The 26,994-nt window shown below is 47.5% G+C and overlaps 1 protein-coding gene across 1 annotated transcript in view; it reads right to left on the bottom strand.

Moving 5' to 3' along the window:
* EMB2771 (E3 ubiquitin ligase) overlaps positions 1 to 26,994 on the bottom strand; it is a 73,723-nt gene that overhangs the window by 23,307 nt on the left and 23,422 nt on the right. Inside the window, exon 18 of the mRNA XM_078579160.1 lies at positions 18,244 to 18,324. Coding sequence (XP_078435286.1) covers positions 18,244 to 18,324 — 81 coding nt within the window. The remainder of the gene's footprint in view (positions 1 to 18,243; positions 18,325 to 26,994) is intronic.

Genomic DNA, 26,994 nt, shown 5'->3' with positions numbered 1-26,994 from the left:
AGCCATCGCCTATTGGGATGGAATAAAACTCCCAAACCTTGGGGAAGATTTGTCTAAGGGCTTGCCAGAATGCTAAAGCTCCCTTGATTGGGACTATTTTCTTATTCCAGTTCAATCCCCGACCATACTTGTCTCTCAAGATCTGTATGGGGAGGTCATCACTTGGTTGCATGATCCTTGTCACCCACTTTGCTAGTAATACTGTATTCATGCTTTGAATATGCCATACTCCTGGTCCGCCATGTTTGGTGGGCCTGCAAACGGTATCTCATGCAACTAGTGCGAGCCCTCGACTATGGTCGGTACCAGTGCCTCTCCAGAGGAAGCATCTCATCAAGCCTTCGAGTGTTTGGTCGATTCCAGCAGGCATCTTGAATGCAGAGATATAGAATGTAGGGATTGCTGACAAGACCGCCCTCAGTAGCACCAACCTACTGCCACTAGACAACACTTTGGCTAACCATCCTTCTCTATTACCGGCAGCCAATCCACCTTAGTCATCCGTCCTTTAGTTAACAGCAGACCCAGATATCTCATAGGGAGGCTACAGATCAGTGTTCCCAGCGCCTCTGCACATTGAGCCTCCTCCAAGGCCACAGCTCACAAATGCAGACTTAGCCTGATTGATGCGTAGGTCCGAGAAGTCCACGAATAGGTCGAGTAACGTGGACAGGTTTTTTGCCTCCTCTACAGAGCCTTCTACAAATATAGTACTGTCGTCCACGTACTGTAGTAACGTGATACCCCCAGGGACACTAGCGGTTTGATTACCCTTCAGAAGACTGTGTGTACATGCTAGATGAGTGCATGTGGCGAGTGCGTTTGCCGCTAGCAGAAAAAAGTAGGGGTGCGAGCTGGCTCCTTGCCTCGCCCCCTTTTGCAGTTGTATACGCCCGCCTTCCGGCCTTCCATTCACCAACACTGAGAAGGAATGTGTTGTGATGCATTTTTTCATCCATGTGACCCATTCTTTCGGGAAGTCCCTCATTTTCATTGACACCCACAGGAATCCTCAGTCAAGCATGTCATATTGTTAGTTTGGGAGAAATAGAGAGATGTTGAGGAGAGGAGAAGCTCCAGCCAAGGGCGGCGCCTGAGACACAGTCTTGTAGACTAAAAAGAACAAAAACAAAGAAGTGTTTTTGACGGCTAGGGCTTGGGGCCTTTTAAGAGGCCCCATTACAAGGTCCCACGTGTGAGTCACTTAAAGGCTCACACGTGGGATTTTACTTAAGTGAAATTCGAATAAAAGGAAAGAACTCCCACGTGGGCCACTTATAGAACGTGGCCCACTCACAATGGAGAAAGAAATAAAGTGAAAAAAGAGAAAGAGAGAGAGAGAGAGAGAGAGAGAGGGAGAGAGAGGGAGAGAGAGAGACTCGATTCAACACCCCCCCGCAAGCTAGGTGTGGATGTTGACCATGCCTAGCTTGGACACTAACTGTTGAAATCTCGGACCAGGCAGAGGCTTGGTGAAGATGTCGGCTTTTTGGTTGACGGATGGAATGTACTCTGGTCGAATGATTCCCCGATCAATGTTCTCCGAAAGATAATGCCGATTAATGGCCATATGCTTGGTCCTGTCATGTTGAACAGGATTTCTGGCAATTGCAAGGGCAGACTGATTGTCACAGTAGAGTTTGATTCCTTCACCATCATATAATCCAATATCCTCCAACAAATGCTTCAACCAGCGAAATTCTGAGACACCCGGCAAGTGCTCGGGTTCAGCTTCCGCACTAGACAGAGAGACTTCCTTCTGCTTCTTACTCCTCCAAGTGACCAAACTACCACCCAAGAGTGTACAGTAACCGGATGTAGAGCGACGATCAATCACCAACCCGGCCCAATCAGAGTCAGTATAGGCTTCTAACGTCAGACCTCCTTCACGAGTGAATAGAAGTCCTTGTCCAACAGTGAATTTCAAATATGCCAGAATCCTGTAAGCTGCTCGCAAATGAATTTCATATGGCTCACTCATGAACTGACTCAATAGGCTGACAGCATACGAGATATCTGGTCTTGTATGGTTGAGGTAAATCAGTTTCCCAATCAACCTTTGATAAAGATGTTTGTCTACCGCCGCTCCATCATCTCCTTTTCCAATCTTTACATTAATATCAAGGGGGGTTGTCGCTGGCTTACACCCCAATTGCCCAGTTTCCTGCAGTAGATCCAACGTATACTTATGTTGGCTGAGAGAAATACCTTCGTTGGAGTATGCAACCTCAATACCCAAAAAATACTTCAATGGTCCAAGTTCCTTCATATCAAATTGTTTGGACAGTGCCTTGGTCAACCGATCAATTTCTTCTATATCTCCACCAGTAACAAGTATATCGTCCACATAGACTAGTAGAACAGTAACTGCTACACCTGCTCCCTTCTTGATAAAGAGAGCATGATCTCCTCTAGCTTGGTAGTAATTCAATTCTACCATGGCCTTGGTGAAGCGTCCAAACCATGCCCTCGGTGATTGTTTCAACCCATACAGAGCCTTCTTCAGTCGACATACTTGATTTGGTTTTTCTGTCAATCGATATCCCGGGGGAAGCTGCATATAGACTTCTTCTTCCAACTCTCCATGGAGAAATGCGTTCTTCACATCAAACTGAAAAATTTCCCAATCACACTTAGCTGCAAGTGCAATCAAGACTCGGACGGTGTTAAACTTTGCTACTGGCGCGAATGTCTCACCATAATCAATTCCCTCTGTTTGTGTGTAACCCTTTGCCACTAGTCTGGCCTTGAGCCTTTCCAACGTTCTATCTGCCAGAAATTTGGGTGTGAACACCCATCGACATCCCACTGCCTTCTTTCCCTTGGGCAGGGAAGTAATCTCCCAAGTGTCATTCTTCATGAGAGCATACATTTCATCATCCATAGCTGCTTTCCAACCCGGATCTCGGAGGGCATCCTCGACTCTGTCTGGAACAACAATTTCACCCAGCAGAGTGAGAAAACTCCGATACTGACTGCTCAGTCTTTCATATTTCACGTAATGGCTGATCGGGTACTTCGCCTTAGCTCGGCACGACCTTACTCCCTTCCTCAATGCTATAGGCCAACCTGAGTCATCATCCGGTGCTTCTACATTCGTATCTGCAACTGCATCTTCTAGTGAGTGTTCCGGAACTTCTTGGGTCAATTCTTCCTCAGGATTAATTTGATTGTCCATAGCTCCCGCTGGTTCACCCTGCTCATCCGAAGGCTGAATCAATTCATCTTCGGCATCATCAACTATCTGCCCGCTTGTGTTGACCTCGATCTCCCCAGCTGGAGTGTCAGTAGAACAATGGGTTTGATCAGGAGTCAAATGACGTAGAAATTCAAATACGTGTGAGCCTTGTTCAGTCTGGGTTGTCGCAGACACATTGTCAGCAGTGGAGTACAGTTCTGTCTCGTTAAACACCACATCTGCCGACACAAAGAATCTTCTTGAAGGAGGGTGAAAGCACCTATATCCCTTTTGAGTCCCAGAGTATCCAACAAATATGCAACAGATTGCTCGTGGGTCAAGTTTGCCTAAATTCTGATGCACATACACCACACATCCGAATACTCGAGCAGGAAGTCCAGAGAACAGACGAACTTTCGGAAAAGATTCTCGTAGTCGATCCAGGGGACTGTTAAGATCAATGACTTTCATAGGAATTCTGTTTATCAGATAGGCTGCTGTCTGTACCGCCTCTCCCCAGTATTTCTTGGACAACTTTGCTTGAAATAATAGTGACCTGGCAGTGGCCAATGTGTAACCCAAACGCCTCTCAGCTAGCCCATTTTGCTGAGGGGTGTTGACACATGACGTCTCATGTATAATCCCCTGGCTCATAAAGTACGACTTAACTTCGGCATTGAGGAACTCAGTTCCATTATCAGATCGAAAACGTTTGATCTTCTTCCCAAACTGATTCTGAATTAAACTGCAGAATTCGATAATTACTGTTGGCACTTCTGCTTTAGATTTCAGCAAGTATAGCCACATCGCCCGACTGCAGTCGTCAACAAACACAATGAAATAACGGCTGCCCGTTAAACTCTCCACTGGGCAGGGCCCCCAAACATCACTGTGTATACAATCAAACGGGGAAGAGCAGCGATCATCCATAAATTTAAAAGTAGTTCTTCGAAGTTTGGCCATACAACAGGCCTCACAAAACAATTTTTCAGCTAAAATCCCATTAAACATAGAGGATAACAAGTCTTAAGTAAGTCAAAAGGAGGGTGTCCCATCCGTTGATGTAGACGGATCACCCTTTCCTCCTTGGTGATCGTATGTTGTGACACCATGCACTGTCGAGGCAAGCCATCAAGGATGAGTAAGCCACCTTCCCTCCTAAAGGACGAAATCTTCCTCCCGGAGACCTTGTCATACAAAAAACAGTCATCACTGTCCAGAATAAATTGGCAACCCAAATCATCAACTACTTTTTGTATAGATATCAAGTTTGTCCTTAGGCCCTCTACATGTAAGACTTCTTTGAGGAGCCCAAGGGGAACCGAATCTTTCCAACTCCCTTTACTGACAGATAACCATCTCCAGCGGTTTGGACGCTATGTGGCACTTCAGCAGGGCTATACTCGGTGAATTGCGACGCATCTGGGGACATGTGATCTGTTGCCCCAGTATCGGCAATCCAATCATGGGGAGAGGAATTACCTGACTTTGCCAATGAGGTAGAGCTGAGTTTTTCTTGCACTTCTTCAACTGCTTGACTCCCGGCTGCTCCAGAGTTTTGTGGTTGGGAAGTAGATACATAAGCCTTCTTCCCTGCGTTCTGATTCTTCCATGCTAGCTTCCAACAATTCTCTTTAGTATGTCGACGCCTTTTGCAGTAGGCGCAGAACAGTGCATCACGACTGTCTTCCCTTCTGGTGAAGCAGTCGAGTTAGGTGGCGTGGGACGAGTGGGCCAGCTCGTATTTGGAGCCGCTTTAGCCTCTGGCTTCCTTGATAAAAATGCAGCGGAATTTTGAGTCTGAGGATCAGAGGCAACACGCAGTCGACTCTCTGCCTGTCTGATTGCTCCAATAGCTTCTTCCAGACTAGGCAATTTTTCTCTGTGCAGGAGCTGGCTCCTCACAGATTCATACGTGGGATTGAGACCCATCAGAAAAGTAAATAATCTCTGCTTCAAAATATACTGCCGCTCCACTGACTGTGGGTTGTGAGTGGGCCACAAGTAGTCAATTTCTCTCCAGACTGCTTTCAGTTTTGAGGAGTACTGAAGTACATTGTCCGTCCCTTGACGTGCTTGAGTCGCCTGGACATTTAACTCGTAAATCCTCCAGTCATGACTCTGTTCTTCACTGTATTTCTGAATATCATCCCACATTTCTTTTACTGTATCACAGTAGAGGAAATCTCGCCGCATCTCTGGTGTCATCGATCTGAGCATCCAGCTGAGGATCAGAGATTCCTCAGCCCTCCATTTTTTGTACTCTGGATCCGATGCAGCTCTTGGATCATCTGTCAAGTGGTCTCCCAGCTGGCATCCATACAGAGTGAGAGTGACCATCTTGGACCACTCAAACATATTTCCCCCATCAAACTTGACTTCTGGTGGGGGAAAAATAAAGTTAGGACGACCAGCATCTTGAACTTGAGGAGAGTCAGACTCTCCTTGTCTAACTCCACTCAGTCCTTCATCAACAGTAGCCAAAATTTCATCGCCATTGTTTGGCATTGCAGACAGAGCTTGAGGAAATCTGAGACGAGCTAACAGCAACAGGGAACACCTCCAACAACGACTTGATCTGCTCCAGTTGATGAGCCCTTCGAGGATCAGAGATGCTCTGATACCATGTTAGTTTGGGAGAAATAGAGAGATGTTGAGGAGAGGAGAAGCTCCAGCCAAGGGCGGCGCCTGAGACACAGTCTTGTAGACTAAAAAGAACAAAAACAAAGAAGTGTTTTTGACGGCTAGGGCTTGGGGCCTTTTAAGAGGCCCCATTACAAGGTCCCACGTGTGAGTCACTTAAAGGCTCACACGTGGGATTTTACTTAAGTGAAATTCGAATAATAGGAAACAACTCCCACGTGGGCCACTAATAGAACGTGGCCCACTCACAATGGAGAAAGAAATAAAGTGAAAAAAGAGAAAGAGAGAGAGAGAGAGAGAGAGAGAGGGAGAGAGAGGGAGAGAGAGAGAGACTCGATTCAACACATATTCCTTAGCATAATCAACCTTCCACGTGACACCTTTAGTTCTGTCAAGGAATCCCCAGTCAAGCGTGTTCACCCCTTCTATATTTCAAAGAAAAAAAAATTGTACTGTGGATACTGTCACTCAATGGCATTTTTGGTTCTTGGAAAGTGATATCGCCTATATGTTCTCCTTGGTTTCATTCAAGCGGTATCATTCTATTTGAGTTTTCTTTTATTGGATCTCCACCGAGTCTGTATCACATTACCACTCAATCTAGCAAATGAAGTATTTCATCGCAGGTTTAAAGTAGAATAAAGTAACATGAGGTTGAGAGTTACAAATTTGCCTTTTCCATTTAAATAGAGCACATGGGAGGAAGAAACAAAAATAAAATGCTCTTAAACTTTTTTAAGTAGGGGAATGCCACCCGAGATTGGTGGTCTTATAAATTTATAAATAGAAAATTATAAATACAGCCTAGACCCAGGCAGTCCCCCACACCCTTCGTTCATCTCCCTCTACACCTAAACAAGGCTAAGCTCTCCACATTGCCCAGTGAGGTCTCATATCCTTTGAAGATGACCTTGTTCCGGTGCAGCCACATGGCCCAGAGTGCAGCAAACAGGCGTCTCCATTTATCTTGCCCATTAAGTACCCCATCCCTTAGTGTTGTTAAATTGCGAGGCTGCATATACGTGACTTTTTTAATGGATAATTCGAACTCGCAGCACTCAACCTCATCTTACCATTACTCAGCTATCCCAGCACAACCCTGTAAGTCTAGATACCCTTTCGGAGTACAGACTTTCCTAATGTACTTCCCAGCCATCAAAGCCACAACCAGACCAGAGAATTTTGTTTTAAGCTACACGTTTGCATGATTCGGCACCACCTGTATGTGACACTTTGACTGGTAGAAAATTCTCTTCCCATTTTCACCATCAAAGAAGAAAAGGATTGTTGCACACACATTGTGCTAGTTAATGGTGCTGCAAATCATCATGCTGATAGCATCTCTTCCTCACTTATGTAGGTAGAACACTACAATGCCAATGTGTCCAAATTCTTTGCACAACAAAGATAACACAAACTATTTTAGTGCTCTTCACAAGCTTTGCCACAGGATGAAGCTGGAGCCAATCTAGAGAAACCCATTCAGAAAAGGTAAAATGCCACTTCAACTAACAACCCCAGTTCAACAAATAGTCTCGTCAAAGCTTCTAAGAGTCATCTCTCTGTACAACCTTCGTCTCTAGTCTTCGTCAGAGGAGCAGCCAACAGAAACATCTCACCGTAAGGGTGAGTTTTTGTCACCATATGATGTGACACGCATGGGGGAACCTTGGTTCCTCTTCTATATATATGTGGCTGAGCTTCACATAAGCATCCCAAACAGAGAAGGATGCGCCTATCTAGTCCCACTCGTAATGTGTCCCTCCTAGCGGGTGTTGGTGTATTAGGGTTTGTCGCATCCTCATATACTCTTCCACTCTTTGGTCTAATAGGGTGTCTCCAAGGCATGGAGTCCATGTGCCATCCCAGCACTCTCTAACAGTGGCATGGGGGGGTTTCGTGCAAGGGCAATCAGGCACGGAATTCAGTCTTGAATGTGCCTTGGGGGGCCATGGGTCTAGCCAAAACCGGAGTGATGTGCCATCCCCTGGCTTGGCTTCAAAGAAATCTTGCACTTGAGGAAATACATGCCTCAGCCCTTGCCAGAATGCGGAAGCTGCTTGGACTGGATTTCCATTAACCTCCTAGTCTTAGTTCAAGCCATCAATGTCTTTCAAAACCCGTAATGTCTTTCAAAACCCGTATAGCCATAGCTGTATCCTGTCCCATAAGTGTGCACACTCGCTTGGCCAGTAATGCTAGGTTGAGATCTTGTAATTTTCTTAGCCTCCCAAGCGAACTGGTCTGCACACTATATCCCACAAAACGAGAGCCTTACCTCTCCCTTCCTCCAATCATGAACTTTCCCATAAAAATCTTCTCATCATACCTTCAAAACGTTTCTTGACCTCCACAGGTAGTTTCAACACCGAGAAGTAGAAAATGGGTATCGCTGATAACACATGTCGCAGCAGCACCAATCGTCCTCCCCTCGACCGCAATCTGATTTGCCGTCCCTCCAACTTCCGCTCTACCTTCTCCACTACTGGGTGCCAATTTTAGGATTTGATGCGACATCTTGTCAATGGCACACCCAAATATTTTATGGAAAGCATACCACTAGGTGTCCCCAAGGCTCTGAAACATAGGGCTTCCTCCTCTTGCGATAATCCAAAACCAACGAAGGCTGATTTGGCGTGATTAATATGTAGTCCCAAACAGTTCGCGAAAAGGTCTAGCAGGATGGATAGGTTTTTCACTTCCTTCTCAGCCCCTCTATAAAAGAGGTATCATCCGCATATTGCAGAAGAGGGATACCTGCCGGGAAACTGGGGGTTTGAAAACCTTTCAGCAACCTTTCAGCCAAGACAATCAGCAGCGGATCTAGAGGGCATCCTTGTCAAACCATGTTTTCACAACCAGCACGAACATTAGTGTGGTTTTCTGATTCAAACAATAGCTTCTGACTGTAGCTAAGATACCAAAAAAAAGGGCAAATATAAGCTCACAAAACCAAGTTTAGTGCAATAAATTTATAATAGAGATCATCTCACATATTTTGGACTCCATCGTTCCTGATTGTGGAACTACGTAAAAAGGAACGACAAATGAAATGACAGCCATATTAATATCTACAACTTTGTGTTCAGTAACTTGTACTTTCGTCTCTTTCTACATTTAAAAAGAGACCTAAAACAACAAAAAGGAAAGAACAAAGTTGGTCAAGTATGGTCGTTAAATGGTCAAGTATAGTTGTTCTGAAGTGTAATATGTAATTATGTGTTTCACATTGTTGTTTTGAGTGAATTTTTTTGACATTGCTAGATTAAGAAATCATTTTGATGAATCAAATTGATAGCAAAATTAACCTGACCTCCAGATAATTGGGTCATGCAGGGTATGCAGGATAAGATTCAATGCCACAGGCATTCATAACTGTTACATTTGTGTAACTTCATCATTTCTGTTGGATTCAGAGCCAAGATAATTTCAACCAACGGTGCTCATAGCTAGCACTTGTTTTTGGCATGCTTTTGCAATCCAAAGTGTGACGAACTAGTCTAAATTTTTTGACAAAGTCTGAGATCTCATGTAGACCAGAAAAGTCATGTAAGCATTGGGAGGTCGCTCGCCTAAATAAGGTGGGTCAACTTTTTGACCAAGGAAACAAAAAGAATAAATAACCCTAGATGCACAACCAAAGGAAGTAAACATCATGTCAATTGATTAGATCACAATCAGGACATATCATCTCCAATCTAATATGACGATAAAGAGATTTTTCGGGCTGAAGAGGACAAAAATGGTCGAGGGGAAGCGGAGAGGATAGAGATCGACGGAGGACGAGCGGTCTGAGGAGAAGATGAAGAGGTGAACAACCATGAGAGCTGGGTTTGGCAGGGGGAAGGATGGGTTTCAGGCATAGAGGGAAGTAAAGATGAGTACATCCAATTACAAACACTTCTCTGATTGCCCTCCTTTTTAGGAGGGCACCATATTTAAAAAGAAATGTGCTCAAGGAAAAAGACACAGCTACCCCTTTGTGGGGATTAGGGATCATATCATCAATCAAATATGCTCTATGAACTGAAGGTTCATGGACATGTCAGCACAGTATTATGATCAAGAGGGTAAGGAAAAAAATTGACAAGAAACAAAATAACAGTCCTATAACGGAAGGCTAAACCAAGATTTAAGAGTGAATGCTCTATATTATGGATTGCATTTCTCATAAAACGCCTACAGAAGGACCATATCCGCAAGCTATTGGAACCTAGAGTTCAGTGGCCAACAGAAAGCAAACGAGGAGCTGAAGGAGCATAGGATGGCGTGCATTTTTTTTTTTGAAAAGTGATTTAAGGTGGTCATCCAACAAAGCGGTAACTACCCGGAGTTACATGTGGAGATAGTTAAAACTCTCCTCACCACCTGGCCAACCTCTCTCTTAACTGTTTACCCCTCTAGCAAACCAGGATGCCATGAGACCCTCGACCTCGTGGGCTAGCCCGTCCTTGGACACCTTGCGCCCACTAAATACTACCTCATTTCGGTGTAGCTATATCGCCCAGAGCACTGTCAATGCTCGACCTCCCTCTTCCCTCCTCCTAGAGCCCTCTTGCCTTATGAACAACCAAAACATCTCCTCTAACATTACATTCGGCGCCAAGTGCACTTGGGTAGCCCAGATCGAACGGGCAATTGGGCACTCAAAGAATAAATGATTGCAGTCTTCGTCACCATTTGTGCATAGAGTGCATGTCGCAGAGGTATTAGGATACGTGTGTCATTAGCCTCTTGCGTAGTAAGAGCCAACCAAAGATCTTAACCTTTAATGGAATCTTGAGGCGCCCAATGGCCTGACATGCCTGGATTGTTGATTGATCCTCCGTTCCCTAGCATAGCATCATGTAGGCCTTCCGAACAGAAAAGGGAATGTCTGTCCAAGTCCATCCGTCTTGTTCGCCATGTCTTGGCCGGCACTGAGACAAAGCTTGTTGCATGCCTAAGAAGTCTGCCACCCTTTGATCTGAGACAGCACCTTCTACCGTTGGATTCCATATATTGTCCCAACATTCTGCCATTGTGGCATCGGGGCATCTGGCCAGCGCATAGAGCCGAGGAAAAGCCTCCTTGAATGGGCCGTCTGAAGACCATGGGTCTCTCCAGAAGCGAAATAGGGAGCCGTCGCCAAGTCGGGTAGTGAAAAAGTCTTTAACTTAGTAGAAAATCCGTCTAAGGCCCTGCCAGAAAGGCGACATTCCTCTGCCTGGGGTTGCTTTCTCATCCAAGTTTAAACTCCGACCATAGCTGTCGCCCAAAATTTGGATGGCTAGGTCTTCCCAAGGGTGCATAATCCGTGCTATCCACTTTGTTAGTAGTGCTGTGTTCATGCATTTTAGATGGAGAACCCCAGGCCTCCTTGTTTGGTAGATCTGTAGACTATATCCCATGCCACCAGCGCCAGCCCTCGACCCTCCTTAAGCCCAGCGCCTTTCCATAGGAAACGACGCATCAGGCCTTCGAGCCTCTGAGTGATTCCTACTGGCATCTTGAACACCGAGAGGTGGAAGATGGGAATTGATGACAGGACCCGCCTCACTAGCACTAGTCGACCTCCTCCAGGCAGCACCCTGACTTACCAGCCTTCTAGTCGTCTCTCAACCTTCTCTACCACCGGCTGCCAATCTACCTTAGTCATTCTTCCTGCGGTCAGTGGCAGGCCCAAGTATCTCATAGGTAGGCTTCCAAGTGGTGTACCAAGCGCCTCTGCGCATTGCGATGCCTCCTCCTGAGAGAGGCCCCTACCCACAAAAGCTGATTTAGCCTGATTGATCTGTAGGCCAGAGAAGTCTGCAAATAGATCTAGTAAGGTGGACAAGTTTTTCGCCTCCTCCACCGAGCCTTCAATAGGAAAAATGGTGTCATCTGCGTATTGCAGTAGCGGAATACCCTCGGGGTGGCTTGCTGTCTGATATCCCTTTAAGAGACCGTGGGAGCTTGCTAGGTTGGTGCAAGAGACGAGTGCATCTGCCGCAAGGACAAAAAGTAAGGGGTCACGCAGGCAACCTTGCCTTACACCCCCTTTGCGGTTGTATACGCTCTCCTTCTGGCCTCCCATTCACCAACACTGAGAATAAGTGTGAAGTTATGCATCTTTTTACCCATGTAATCCATTCCTTCGGGAAGCCTTGTCTCTTCATTGATGCCCAAAGAAAATGCCAATCTGTGTGTCGTATGCTTTGGCGAAGTCAACTTTCCACATGAACCCCTTGGTCCCGTGCCTTTTCCATGAAGCGACTATCTCTCCTGCTGCGACTGCGCTATCCAATAGTAAGCGGCCCGGTATGAATGCTGATTGAGAGGGCCCGACAAGCTCTCCGATCACTACTCTCAGCCTGTTCGCCAAACCCTTTGCAATAATTAGGTAGATAGAGTTGGACAGCGAGATTGGTCTGTAATCCTCGATTTTATCTGTGCCGTGTGTCTTTGGAAGGAGAAAACGGTATGCCTGATTGATTCTCTCCATACTGCCCGTCCCTTGGCCAAAAAGCTTTGTAAAGAATACCGGCAAACCATCTGGGCCTTGCGCCCCTTCGCCATTGAGTTCTTTAATTGCCTCGATCTCCTCCTCTGAGAAAGGGCGGATCAACTCTACCTTGCTAGCCGGGTTCAACATTCGTGCACCCTTACCACACCACACCCAACTGTTACGCCGTCCCTTTTTGTAGAACGAGCAGAAGTGTTCGGCAGCGGCACAACCCACCAGTTCTGGTCCGACATGTTCCTGGCCTCCCACCATCAGCTTTTGAATGTTGTTTATCTTTCTCCTCTCATTAACAGCTAGATGGAAGAATCTTGTGTTCACATCCCCTGCCTTAAGCCACAGTTGTCTAGACCTTCGCCTCCAGTCCATCTCCAGCTTCTTGTCTTCTTCGGCGACCACACCCCTCCATTTGCTTCGCTCATGGGCTTCATCTTCTTCCAGAAATCGAGTATCCCCCAGGTCATCCAAAACTTTGATCCTATGCGAGGCTTCTTTTCTGGATTGCCTTCTGTTCTCGTGGATGCGCTTACCTCCACAAGATGGTGCGTCAGCCCATGAATTCTTGCTGCAAGTGTTTCCATTTCGGATCTGAGTTGGGTCCGTGCTGACCACTTTCTCGCTATCTTGTCTTTGAAGCCAGCCTCTTGTAGCTTGAAATAGGTGGGCCTTCAGTTTGCTTCGTTTCCAGCCCACAAAATGGGAGTGTGATCTGATAGTGGCCTTGGGAGAGATCTTAGGTCTGCTAGTGGGAAACGTTCTGCCAGCTCCACTTAGCATAAAAATCGGTCTACTCTCGACAACCTGTTATGGCCCATTCTGCTTCTCCATGTATATGTGCAATCGGTCGGTCCCATTTCGTGGAGTAAATACTCTGAAATGAAAGCCCAAAAGCCTCTGAATTGACGTCTCTCCTCCCGCTTTGTTTGGTCGGTCCTGCGCCAATGTCACATTAAAGTCACCTCCTATCAGTAAAGGGTACTCGTGGAAGGTGCCCACTAGATCTGCCAACTCTCTCCATAGGTCGTTTCTCCGTGAACCACTGGTTGGACCGTAGACCGAAGCTACGACCATTTCAAAATTGTCATTCCTACGTTTTAACTTGACTGCCGCAGCAAACTGACCCGTCCACCCCCTGACCTCCCTATGGCATTGACCACCAAAAAACCTTCAAGAAAGCCCCTCCCCAATGTATTCCATTCCACTCACGCTTTTCAAACATGGTTGCCTGTTGCCTGTAGGCATGCCACAGTGGCCCCCCATTCTCTCAGATACCTACCCATTACTCCACGCCTATTTTTGTCGCGGAGTCCATGAACGTTCCATGAGATACACTTCATGGAGAACAATCCTCACCACCCTCACTGCCCTGTGCCAGCTTTAGTTCGATCTTCAGTGCGAGCTCTTTAGCCCTGTGGTTTGTCACAGGGTCCTCCACTGTTTGTTCTCCGACAGGCTCTGTGGAGTCACAATTGGGAGGGTCCTCTGTGATTGTTTGATTGCCCACTGACTCGGCTGCAGCACAGTTGGGAAGGGCCTCCGTGGTCTCTTGGTCCACCGCCGACTCTAAAGCGGCGTGGTTGGGTGAGTTCTTCTCGGTTATTGATTCGTCAGCTGACTCTGCTGCGTGCATATTTTGTTCTGTTAAAGAAACTAGCCGTTAGGACTTCGTCCTGGGCCACTTGTGTTTAGGCCCATTATTATGTATATAAACAATGTGTGCCCTAAACGGAGGAAGTATGCGTCTATTTTTTCACTCTCGATTTCTATCTTCTTGTCTCAACTTCTCCACCATCTGGTTCTCGACCTAGGGTTCTCTCCCCTTGACATGGTATCAGAGCTACGGTGAAGATGAGCAAGACTACCACGCTGAGCTGGACGGCTCCACAGCACACCTCGGTTCAGGACATTGAACGACTCAAAGAGGAACTACATCAACTTCAGAGCAAGCTCAAGGCAACTGAAATTCTTGGGTCCACTTCAATGGCTTCTTCAGGTAACTCCCTATGCCTCTCAACTGTAAGTAACGTACCTCGAAATTCTCCTATCTGGATTTTAGACTCCGGCACAACTGATCATATGACTCACTTGAGTTCAGTTTTTAAAACCTATAATGTGTGTCATTCCTCTAAGAAGCTACAAACAGCAGATGGCATGCTTCTTACAGTTGCTGGAATAGGTAGTATAGACCTAGACCCACTAAGTACCCTCACTAATGTCCTGCATGTACCACAACTTTGTGTTAATTTAATCTCTGTTCAACGATTAGCCCAAAACTCCTCTTATAAGCTGATTTTTGACGGAGTTGATGCATTTTTGTGTGATAAGGTCAAGGGCCTGAAGCATGGGCAAGCTAGAATCACGAACGGTTTATACCACTTGCACTCCTCCAAACAGGACAACACATGCTTGGAACCTGCTGCAGGGGAGGCTCCTACATCCAACACTGTATCGTTATCTTCTAAAGAAGACCAAGTCTGGTTGCTACATCGACAGTTGGGTCACCCATCATTTCATCTCCTACAAACTTTCTTTCCAGAGCTTTGTCACGGATTATGCATGGATCATTTTGTGTGTGATGTATGTCAACTTGCTAAACACAAAAGAACCACTTATCCTTTAACTGACTCTTCTGCTACTACAGTTTTTGAATTAATACATTGTGATGTTTGGGGACCAAACCCTTTTACTGACCTTCATGGATTTCGATGTTTTATTGTTCTAACGGATGATATTAGTCATTTCTCCTGGATTCACTTAATGAAACAAAAATCAGATGTCTTCCTTATCATCAAAGGATTTGTTGCTATTATACAACGCCAATATGGTACTCTGATTAAGCGATTCCGAACAGACAATGGCCAAGAATTCATGAACGCTGAGATTTCTACCTTGTTTAAAACCAAGGCATTATTCATGAAACATCATGTCCACATACGCCTCAACAGAACGGAAGGGCAGAGCGCAAATTGGGACATATCCTGGAGAAAACTCGGGCTCTACTTATTCAGAGTAGTAGTCCTCACTCACTCAGGGGAGAAGCAGCTATGTTATCCACTTATAAATCGTCTTCCCACTCCTTCCTTAAAAGGAAAAACCCATCTTGACATAGTCACAATTTCCTATCCAACAGCTAAGCTACATAACGATTTGGAACTTTGAATATTTGGATGTGAATGTTATGGACATTTACATCCCCATCAAACACATAAGTTGACCCCACGTGCTCTCTTGTGTGTATTTGTTGGATATTCTAACACCCAAAAGGGTTATAAGGTTTTTCATTCCTCTACCCGACGCATTTTAATTCCTAAAGATTTTACCTTTAATGAACATAAATTTTATTATTCCAAGGATTCTCCAAGGGATATCAGAAATGTCACCAGCCCATCTATATCGTTACTTATGCCTCACAACACTCCTTCCTCGCCAGGTTCATCTTCAGATCAAAGGTCATCCTCGGATGTCCCCACCTATGGCGACAATGATTCCAGGGACAGCCCTGAGAACACTCAAACTGGACCTTCATCTCGTCTTCTCTCTCCTTATCCTCTACACTTTGTTAGAACCCGTCTTCGTGTTCCAACCTTGGCTCCATCATCTGATGTTGAGCCAGTGCATCAATCCATGGTTGAAAAGGTACCTTCCCCTGAACAACCCCAGACTCATAACTCTATGGACTCAGAACCCGACATTTGTAAAACTTTGTTTCCGTTAAGTAACATTTTAAAATATCATAATGCATCCCTTACACAACAACTTCTTAATACATCTTCAACAAATTAATATACCCAGGTCTGTTCAGGAGGCACTTGCACAACCCCAGTGGAGAGCAGCAATAGATTCTGAAATGGAGGCATTGTCTAAGAACCATACATGGGAGTTGACATCTCTCCCACCATGTAAGAGTCCAATTGGTAGTAGATGGGTCTATACTCTGAATTACAGAGCCGATGGCCAAATTGACCGCTACAAAGCACGTCTTGTTGCTCAAGGTTACACCCGAAAATACGGGGTGGATTACATGAAAACCTTTGCTCCTGTAGCAAAAATGAACAAAATAAGAATTCTAATATCTCTGGCTGCACTTCATCAGTGGCCCCTTTTGCAATTTGATGTAAAAAATGCCTTTCTTCATGGACACCTCAATGAAGAGATGTACATGAAACCACCTCCTGGTTACAATCTATCTCCTGGAAAAGTGTGTCGTCTCAAGAAAGCTCTATACGGCCTAAAACAATCCCCTCGGGCTTGGTTTGAACGTTTCACTCAAGCTATGAAGCATCTTGACTACAAACAAACTAATGGGGATCACACTTTATTCTATCATCGCTCCACTCCTAGCACTGTTGTTATACGTATCGTATATGTTGACGATATAATTATAACTGGAAATGATACCCCTGGTATTACACATTTAAGTCATCAACTAAGCTCACAATTTGATATTAAGAGTTTGGGAGAACTTACCTATTTCTTAGGCATTGAAGTCGCTCGGTCCTCCAGTGGTATTACTCTCTCCCAACTAAGCTCACAATCATATATGCATTGAAGCTCACAATCTATTGGATGAAACTGGGTATCTTCAATGTCAACCTGTGTTTACTCCCATGGAATTAAATCTCAAACTTAAAGTGGATGACAATGAACCTGATACAGAGCCGTTGGGTTATCAACGTTTAGTTGGTAAGCTTATATATCTATCCCATACACGTCCTGACATATCCTATTCTGTGAATGTCTTGAGCCAGTTTATGCATCACCCAAAGCTTTCTCACTTGCAGGCTGCCTACCATGTACTACGGTACCTAAAGGGGACCATTGGCCTCAGCCTCACTTTTTCTCAAGGTAAGTCATTTTCTCTTGAAATTTATACTGACTCTGACTATGCTGGTTCGCAGGTTGACCGCAAGTCTACAAGTGGTTACTGCTCCTTCCTTGGTGGGAATCTGATTACCTTGCGTAGTAAGAAGCAACAAGTTGTGTCCCTCTCTAGCACTGAAGCTGAATTTCGGGCCTTCACTAAGGGTATTTGCGAAGGGTTATGGATTCAAGGCATTCTCAGCGAATCGGGCTTTCCCACAACCCAACCCACTGACTTATTATGTGACAACAAATCTGCCAGCAGTCTTGCTCACAACCCGCTTCAACATGACCGGACAAAACATGTGGAGATCGACCGTCACTTCATCAAAGACAAATTGGAATCAAAGACTATTGTAATCAACCACGTCTCCACCAACCAACAACTGGCTGATCTCCTGACGAAGGGTCTCTCCCGAGCCCATCATGATTATTTGGTCTCCAAGCTGGGAATGCAGGACATTCATTCCTCAGCTTGAGGGGAGGTGTTAAAGAAACTAGCCGTTAGATTAGCCGTTAGGGCTTCGTCCTGGGCCACTTGTGTTTAGGCCCATTATTATGTGTACAAACATTGTGTGCCCTAAACGGAGGAAGTATGCGTCTATTTTTTCACTCTCGATTTCTATCTTCTTGTCTCAACTTCTCCACCATCTGGTTCTCCACCTAAAACATACTAAAGGATGAGGAGATGAGTACACACCACGGCATATAAAAAACCCTCATACAAGGGCTTGAATGTAGGAAAAACATTCATTATCTGGGCATTAATATGACATACGAGGCAGCTACAAACACTACAAAGAATGTTTTACTTTGAACAATTACTATTAAAAAAATTATCCTTTGTTTTCTGAATAAGTTGGATCAAGCACCCATTGACTGTAGAGGAAAAGCAACGAAGTATTGGGACAAATTATCGAAGAATAATCAATCAAATATTAGAAACAAGATGATGACTTGAAGACTGTCAATCTGAGATCGACCAGGACTCTGAAACCATGAACTACAAATTAAACAACCATCAATAACAATAGCATTAACTAGTACGACATGTATTGGGAGCAATGGGTGGTCTTACCTTGGATATTCCAGGATGCATTGAACCACGGTGTGATGCAGCCATACCAAGCAAGATTCCAACAGTGGTATGATCATGTTCCTGGGATTTGCGCAATAAAAGAAGAGTCAAAAACATTCCACAGCACAAAATACATGGTATTTCAACCCCACCCACAAATTGAAAAAACACTATTTCTAATATACAAATTTTGGACTGATGTCTAAAAATTAAAAGTTCCCCTGGTTCTAGATAATATCAAGTAGGAAATATGATACGTACCCACCCCCCTTCCCAGATGGCAATAGTCTTCGATAGAGAAAGGGAGAAACAATAACTCCTTCTACTAAAGTGATAATCAGTTCAAACACTCCAACGAGTGGACGACGGAAATAAGAAAAAGGAAGATGCTTAGGAAGGAATGAAGATGGTTCACAAATGGCTGGATCAGCTGGTTCGTCGAGTCGAGGAAGGCAGCATCGGTACCCCTTCTCTTCAGTCGAGGAGAATCTCCTTGGCTGCCTGCTACTCCAATACTTCTTCAAAACTGCCGTTCTAGAGGATGTTCCCTTCTTATTTATAGTGCCACAAACTCTAATTTTAGCAAGGATTCTCAATGGGCCTTGCCGATTGCCTCTTTCGTTTATATTTCCAAATTTGGCTCATATCAGTACCCCCCTCAGGAAGAACCAAATTGTCCCCAATTTGGAATGAAGGGAACTGACGTTCCAAAGCTGAAGTGTCTTCCCAAGTGGCTTCAAAATTGGGTAGAGTGGAAAGATTTTTAAGATCTTTCCACTTTACGAGCACCTGCATTCCTTCTCGATTAAATCGATAAGAAAGTATTGCTTCTGGGTAAACCTGCCATTCCTGTTAGTGAGATAGTCAGCCTTATGGGCTAATGGGCCCTATTCTATAAGCCCATTAGCCCTCTTATCATTCTCTCTCTCCTAGGGTATATGTATACCCAGCCATGTACTCTATTGAGTTATGTCATTATCTTCTTCCTTCCTCTCTTGACATGGTATCAGAGCTCCAGAGCTCTTCCATCTAGGGTTTGACATCACCCTCTCACTGTCTAGCGAATCCGGAGCGTGACCGACGGATCAGCCACAGCGCGAGCTGTAGCCAGCCCGCGGAGCTTCCGGAGAACCAGCCGCAGCCGCAGCCCTAGCCGGAACCGCAGCCGCAGCCGAGTGCCAGCCACAGCCGCGCACAGCCGCAGCCGCAGCGCAGCCGCAGCGCGCAGCCACAGCAGCGCGCACAGCCGCAGCCGCACAGCCACAGCCGCGCACAGCCGCAGCCGCGCACAGCCGCAGCCGCGCACAGCAGCAGCCGCGCACAGCCGCAGCCGCAGCCGCGCGCCAGCCACAGCCGCGCACAGCCGCAGCCAGCGGCCTCAGCAGCCGCCAAAGCAGCAGCAGAAGCCGCAGTAGCCGCCGAAGCAGCCGCCGCCGCCGAAGCAGCAGCAGAAGCCGCAGCAGCCGCCGCCGCAGCCGCAGCACGGGCCGCAACCTTAGTCACAACAGCCGTCTCCGTAGAGACCACGGCTCTGAGGTCGGAGGAACTTTACTCCACGGGCCAGACGCGTCAACCGGCCGTCCCAGATGATGGCTTCACCGATGCAGACTTTCAACGAGAACCCTTGTCACACAAGGTTACTCATTCTCTGCCGGCGGTTCCCGACACGACGTGTCTCCAGGGCCCGAATTTGTTACAGTGGCGTCACTTTGTCGAGACTACTCTCAAGGCGCGCCAACTGTTCAAGCATTGCACACAAGCCCCGCTTCCATCGACTCATCCACACTATGCGGCGTGGGAAGCCGAGGAACACTTCGTCCTTGGATGGCTCTACACGACCTCCCTGGCACCCTCGTTCCGTGAAAGGTTCCCTCGCTGCGCCACCGTGAAGGGTTTTTGGGACCAGGCCAACAAATTCTGCGGCCGCGAAGGGGACAACTGGCGCCTCTTTATGCTCGTTGCTAAAGCCAGCAACTTTCGCCAAGGCGCACTGTCCATCTCGGACTATGCGCTGGAACACAAGAAGCTGTGGGACGAGGTGGACTACTACTTGCCGACGGATGATCCGTCGTGCAAGTCATTCCAGAACACTCTTCGCCTACGCCTCTTGGGGTTTTTTTATGGCCTAAACAAGGAGTATGACGACACTCGGCGCCGTGCCCTCCATCGCAAGGAAGGCCTTCCTTCCATTGATGACTTGGTGAAGGAACTCCAGGAAGAGGAGAGTCATTTTCATGTCATTGGCACTCTCTCCTTGGAGGCAGCTCGTGACTCGACTGCCCTCCTCGCCCGGCCTCCCTCGCCCGCTCTTGCTCCCTCCGCGGAGGCGGCCCCCTCCGGGCTGATTTGCTCCTACTGCAGCAAGCCTGGACATTTCCGCAAGTGGTGCAAGAAGCGTCAGTACGACAACCGGAAAAAGAAGGAGGCTACCGAAGGGAAAGCTATGGTTGCCTCCTCCTCTACCTCTTCTACCAGCCCGGCGACTCTTGAGCAGCTCCAAGCCGACTTGGCCCGTCTCCGTGACCAAGTGGCTACTATGCAGACTCCGACTCAGTCGACGGCACATTTTGGTGGATTTGGTGCGTTCTCTCTCCCTCAGTCTGAACAGTGGTATTGTGGTACGGCTTCTTACTCGCCTCTCGTATCGGATACGAGCTGGGTTCTTGATTCGGGGGCAACCGAACACATGACCCCGTTCAATGACCGGTTTGTATCCTACGAAAGGCATAGTGGGGAACGTACAGTTATTACAGCCGGTGGTGGACGGTTGCCTGTTGCTGGAATTGGGGCAGTGTTTGTAGACGGCCTCGGAGTGGTCAGCAATGTTCTTCATGTCCCCGCCCTGCGAGCTATACTTATGTCTCCTCAGCGTTTGGTTGACAGTTTGTCCTGTTCTTCTCACCTCCAGCCTGACGGGATGTTGCTATCTGACAAGGTGGGTCGGACTACACCGATTAGGCGGGAGAACGGGTTGCTGTTGTTGGACGATGGGGGACGCTCTCGGTGCTTCCTGCTTCACCGCCAACTCCGACCGGCGGATGTGCAGCGTATGGGACGTCTCCAGTTGGCTCACCAGCGGCTGGGTCACCCGCCATTTTCAGTTTTACAGCGTCTCTTTCCTTCGATGTGTATTGGATTGGACCTTCAGACTATCGTGTGTGATGCCTGTCAACTGGCGAAGCACCGTCGTTCATCTTTCTCTCCGTCCACCTCGCACTCCTCCACTCCATTATTTCGCATCCATAGTGATGTTTGGGGACCCGCCCCGCAGGCTAGCCTAAAGGGCCACCGATACTTTCAGATCTTTGTTGACGAGGCCACCCGCTACACATGGGTCTACTTGTTGACCGCCAAATCTGAGGTTGCTCCGACGGTCCGTCACTTCTGCACTATGGTTCGTACTCAGTTTGGCCGAGGTATTCAGCGCTTCCGCTCCGATAACGCGCGGGACTTCGTCAACACCGAGCTGGCCACGTACTTTGCTGACCATGGGATTCTCCACAAGTCCTCTTGTGTGGCCACCCCGGAACAGAACGGTAGGGCAGAACGTCGGATCGGGTATGTCACGTCGACCGCCGGTACCCTTCTGCTGAACTATTCTGTTCCGTGGGCGTATTGGGGTGAGGCGGTCTTAACGAGTACCCATCTCGTAAACCGTCTCCCCTCCCAGCCCCTCGGGTTTGTCAGCCCACTGGATCGTCTCTCCACGGCGTTCCCCCATCTCTCACTGCGGACTGGACTCCTCCCTCGCATCTTGGTGCACGGCGACGTCCACGATACGGCTCCCACTCGCACGGCTCGATGCTCGAGCTCTCCGGTGCGTCTTCGTCGGGTACGCTTCTCTCCAGAAAGGTTACCGTTGCTACCACCCTCCGTCTCAGAGATTTTTCATCTCGGCAAACATCACCTTTGCCGAGCATGAGTCTTACTTCGGTGATTCTACCTCGCCACGCCTTCCGCTGGTTGAGGCGTCTTCGACTCCTTCCTTGGAACCCTTTCCGTTTGTGGGACCCATTCCTCCACCGTCGCCGTCCCCAGCCACCTTCTCTCCCTTGCCTCCTACCGTCTCACCTCCCGGTGCACCGTATCCTCCCCCTAGTGCACCTCCTAACCCCGGGCAGTCCACCTCTCACCCCGGGGAGCTACCTCCTACTCTTGGTGCACCGTATCCTTCTCCTAGTGCACCATCTTCCCTCGAGGAGCCTCCCCCTACCCCCGGGGAGCTATCTTCTTCTCCCTCTTTTGCTTCCGCTCCTCCGTCGGACGATGCGTCACCCTCGTCTACTGATGATGATGCTCAGTTGGGATGGCCTATCGCCCTTCGGAAAGGGGTTCGTCAGTGCGCTCGCACACCTCTCTACCCCTTATCTCACTATCTCTCTTTTGATCGGCTAAGCCCTTCCTACCGGTCCTTTCTTTCTCACATCGAGTCGCATCCCCTCCCTCGTCGCCTATCCGATGCTCTTGCTTCTCCTCATTGGAAAGCGGCGATGGATGAGGAGATGCAGTCCTTGCTCAAGAACCACACTTGGGAAGTCGTCCCACTTCCTCCTGGCAAGAGGGCGGTGGATTGCAAGTGGATTCATGCCAAGAAGCATCATGCTGATGGTACTCTCGAGCGCCTCAAGTCTCGACTTGGGGCTCGGGGGTTTACTCAGTCGTATGGCGTGAACTACTTCGAGACCTTCTCTCCTGTGGCGAAGATGGAAACAGTCCGTCTCCTCTTGGCGCTTGCGGCTCATTCCGACTGGCCGATACGACAGTTCGATGTGAAGAATGCTTTTCTCCACGGTGACTTGACGGAGGAGGTGTACATGCAGCCACCTCCCGGGTATACCCTGGGCCCCCCGGGCACCGTTTGCCGGCTGCGGAAGTCTCTCTATGGACTGAAACAGTCACCGCGGATGTGGTTCGGTCGGTTCTCTTCGGTCATGAAGACCGAGGGCTACACTCAGAGCAATGGGGATGCCTCCCTATTCTTCCGTCACAGTTCCGCGGGTGTCTCCATCTTGGCCGTGTACGTCGACGACATCCTCATCACGGGGTCCGATTCTGCAGAGGCCGGCTGCCTCAGCTCTGCGTTGGCCAAGGAGTTCGAAATCAAGGCCCTCGGGCCTCTTCGCTACTTCCTCGGCCTTGAGGTGGCCTACTCCCCCCAGGGGATCTTTGTGTCACAGCAGAAGTATGCCGTTGACCTACTGGCCTTGACCGGAATGACTGAGTGTGCACCGGTTACTACTCCCATCGACCCTAACGTCAAGTTGGGTAAGGGGGAGGACTCAGCACCGGTGAACGCATATCAGTACCAGCAGGTGGTGGGGAAACTCCTGTACTTGACCCACACCCGCCCCGACATCAGTTACGCCGTCAACCTCCTCAGTCAGTTCATGCACTCTCCGCGGGAGATCCATCGTCAGGCGGCCAACCGGGTACTTGCGTACCTAAAGGGCTGCCCCGGGAAGGGCTTGTTCTTTCCTCTTTTGCTTCAGCACTGGAGCGGGAAGGGCTGGGAGAATGATAAGAGGGCTAATGGGTACGGTGCACCAAGAGTAGGAGAAGATGGTGCACTAGGAGAAGATGGTGCACTAGGAGAAGGATACGGTGCACCAAGAGTAGGAGGTAGCTCCCCGGGGTGAGAGGTGGACTGCCCGGGGTTAGGAGGTGCACTAGGGGGAGGATACGGTGCACCGGGAGGTGAGACGGTAGGAGGCAAGGGAGAGAAGGTGGCTGGGGACGGCGACGGTGGAGGAATGGGTCCCACAAACGGAAAGGGTTCCAAGGAAGGAGTCGAAGACGCCTCAACCAGCGGAAGGCGTGGCGAGGTAGAATCACCGAAGTAAGACTCATGCTCGGCAAAGGTGATGTTTGCCGAGATGAAAAATCTCTGAGACGGAGGGTGGTAGCAACGGTAACCTTTCTGGAGAGAAGCGTACCCGACGAAGACGCACCGGAGAGCTCGAGCATCGAGCTTCGTGCGAGTGGGAGCCGTATCGTGGACGTACGCCGTGCACCCGAAGATGCGAGGGAGGAGTCCAGTCCGCAGTGAGAGATGGGGGAACGCCGTGGAGAGACGATCCAGTGGGCTGACAAACCCGAGGGGCTGGGAGGGGAGACGGTTTACGAGATGGGTACTCGTTAAGACCGCCTCACCCCAATACGCCCACGGAACAGAATAGTTCAGCAGAAGGGTACCGGCGGTCGACGTGACATACCCGATCCGACGTTCTGCCATACCGTTCTGTTCCGGGGTGGCCACACAAGAGGACTCGTGGAGAATCCCATGGTCAGCAAAGTACGTGTAAGGAGAGATGTTAGTCGTAACAGGAAAAACCGATTGACTTTCTCCTACTGCCATGCGTAATTGAGACACATGAAAAACAGGATGTAATTGTGATGAGTCTGATAGTTGCAATTTGTATGCTACCGGTCCCAATTATTCCAGAATGGGATAGGGCCCAAAATATTTCGGTGACAATTTTTCGGATGTTCTTCTAGCCAAAGTCTTTGTGCGGTATGGTTTAATTTTTACACAGACCTTATTCCCTACTTCGAATTGGCAATCTCTCCTGTGGCGATCTGCCTTCTGTTTCATAATGTTCTGAGCCTTAGCCTGATGCATTTTTAACCTCTGTAACATAGCATCTCGTTCAGATAACAGTTGATTTTTTTTTGAAGAAATGAATCTATCGGAGATGAAGGTGATCCATAGCGTAATAGTTGGGGGGATCCCTTCCGTATAGAGCCTTAAAAGGGGTCATCCCAATAGACAAATGGTATGAACTATTGTAGCTGTACTCCGCCCAGGGAATCCACCTTACCCACTGTTTTGGACATTCCGATACAAAGCATCTGAGGTAGCATTCTAAACCTCGATTGGTGACTTCTGTCTGCCCATCTGTCTCTGGATGATAGGTTGAACTCAGCCTAAATGTAGTACCTTGTAACTTGTGTAACTCCTTCGAAAATTTACTGGTGAAAATACTCCCACGATCGGATATGATAACACGGGGAATACCATGCAATTGTAAAATTTCCTTCATGAAAGTCTCCGCCATGCTCTGTGCAGTGAAAGGGTGCTTAAGTGGCACATAATGTCCATACTTGGTTAATCTGTCCACCACCACCATGATTGAATTGAATCCTTGAGAATGTGGAAATCCCTCGATGAAGTCCATCGTGATATCCTCCCATACTTGATCAGGAACAGGAAGGGGTTGCAATAGTCCTGCCGGGCTAAGGTTCGAAGCTTTATGGCGTTGGCAAATCTGACAGCTCGACACATATGTCTTGATCTGCCTTTTCATTCCAGGCCATTGAAACTGTTGTGTTACCCGTCGTTATGTCTTTTGAAATCCACCATGACCTCCCAATTTCGTGTCATGGAATTCCTTGAGTAGCATGGGAGTGAGGGAAGAGTCCTTAGGAATAACAATTTTCTTTTTGTAGAGAAGGATTCCCTGTTGCAGAGAATAAGGGGGCCTTGTTGTCGAGTTTTTCACTAATTCTGCCTTGATCACTGATAATTTTGGATCCATCACAATTTCCTTCTCTAATAACGGTTTGTCTAACCAGTGTGTTACTGTGGCCGCCTGGCAGTGATACTATTATCCGCCAGTCTGGACAGAGAGTCGGCCACTGCATTGTTCTTCCCTGCCTTGCACTTGATGTCGAAATCAAACCCTTGTAACTTAACCAACCACTTGTGGTATTGTGGAGGTATCTCCTTCTGATCATTTAAGTACTTCAGGCTGAATTGATCCGTGAATATAGTAAATTTTTGAAATAGCAGATAATGTTTCCATTTGTGGATCGACCATACTTATCCTTACGAGTATACACCATACAAAGCGATCAAGACCTTCTGCCTCCTGGGGTATCAATGCATCCTACCGCTCAAGAAACTATAAGAAACAAGCGTCAATTCCGGGAGTTACATAAGGCCCTGCGACCCACACCAACTCACAGTACTTAACTTGCAACTAAGTTTTCCTTTTTCTCAGTTTCATGACATCTATCAGACAGTTTTTCAACCAAAGTTCCATCTACCTCCTAAGAGAAGTGTTGACGACCAAATTCAAATTTTACCGAATTCCAAGCCCGTCAACATTAGACCCTATAGATATTCTCATTGGCATAAAAATTAATTGGAAAAATTAGTCCAAGAGTTACTTGAATCAGCTTATATTCGGCATTCTAGGAGTCCCTTTGCAAGCCCAGCACTGATGATTAAAAAGGACGGACCATGGAGAATGTGTGAAGATTATCGAGCCTTAAACCGGATAACGATCTCGAATCGCTATCCGATACCCCTTATTGAAGAATTGTTTGAGGAGTTGCAGGGATTGTCCATTTTCACCAAATTGGATCTAAAATTGGGATACACAAACATAGTCCCTTATCCTTATGTTGCTGGAACTCAGTTTCAGTGAGGCGGATGTTGCGTCTCTTGTTCATTCCCTCCATCAGATGCTGACGTTGTTGTCGCATGGGTGGTCCTGAGACGGTGGTAAAGCCCTTGGTTATATTCAGTGTCAGGCTTGAAGAGTTCGTGTTTTGAAACGTAGACGTATTCGGTAGGTTCCTTTTCCCTTGGGGTTGAGTCGCGTGTATATTCGGATAGGAAGGAGTGGTTTGCCAAGCTGAACATAACAATCCCAGGTTGATCTCTGCTTGTAAGGAGTGATCCATAATTTCTCTAAGACCAAATGGCTTCGATTTGAGGACTTCTCGTCGAATTTCTGCCTTTAAGCC

The sequence above is a fragment of the Wolffia australiana genome, chromosome 1 (assembly GCF_029677425.1).
Source record: "Wolffia australiana isolate 7733 chromosome 1, ASM2967742v1".
Classification (NCBI taxonomy): domain Eukaryota; kingdom Viridiplantae; phylum Streptophyta; class Magnoliopsida; order Alismatales; family Araceae; genus Wolffia; species Wolffia australiana.
The sequence above is the reverse complement of the archived record's forward strand: the minus strand, read 5'-3'. Positions and strand labels throughout refer to the sequence as shown.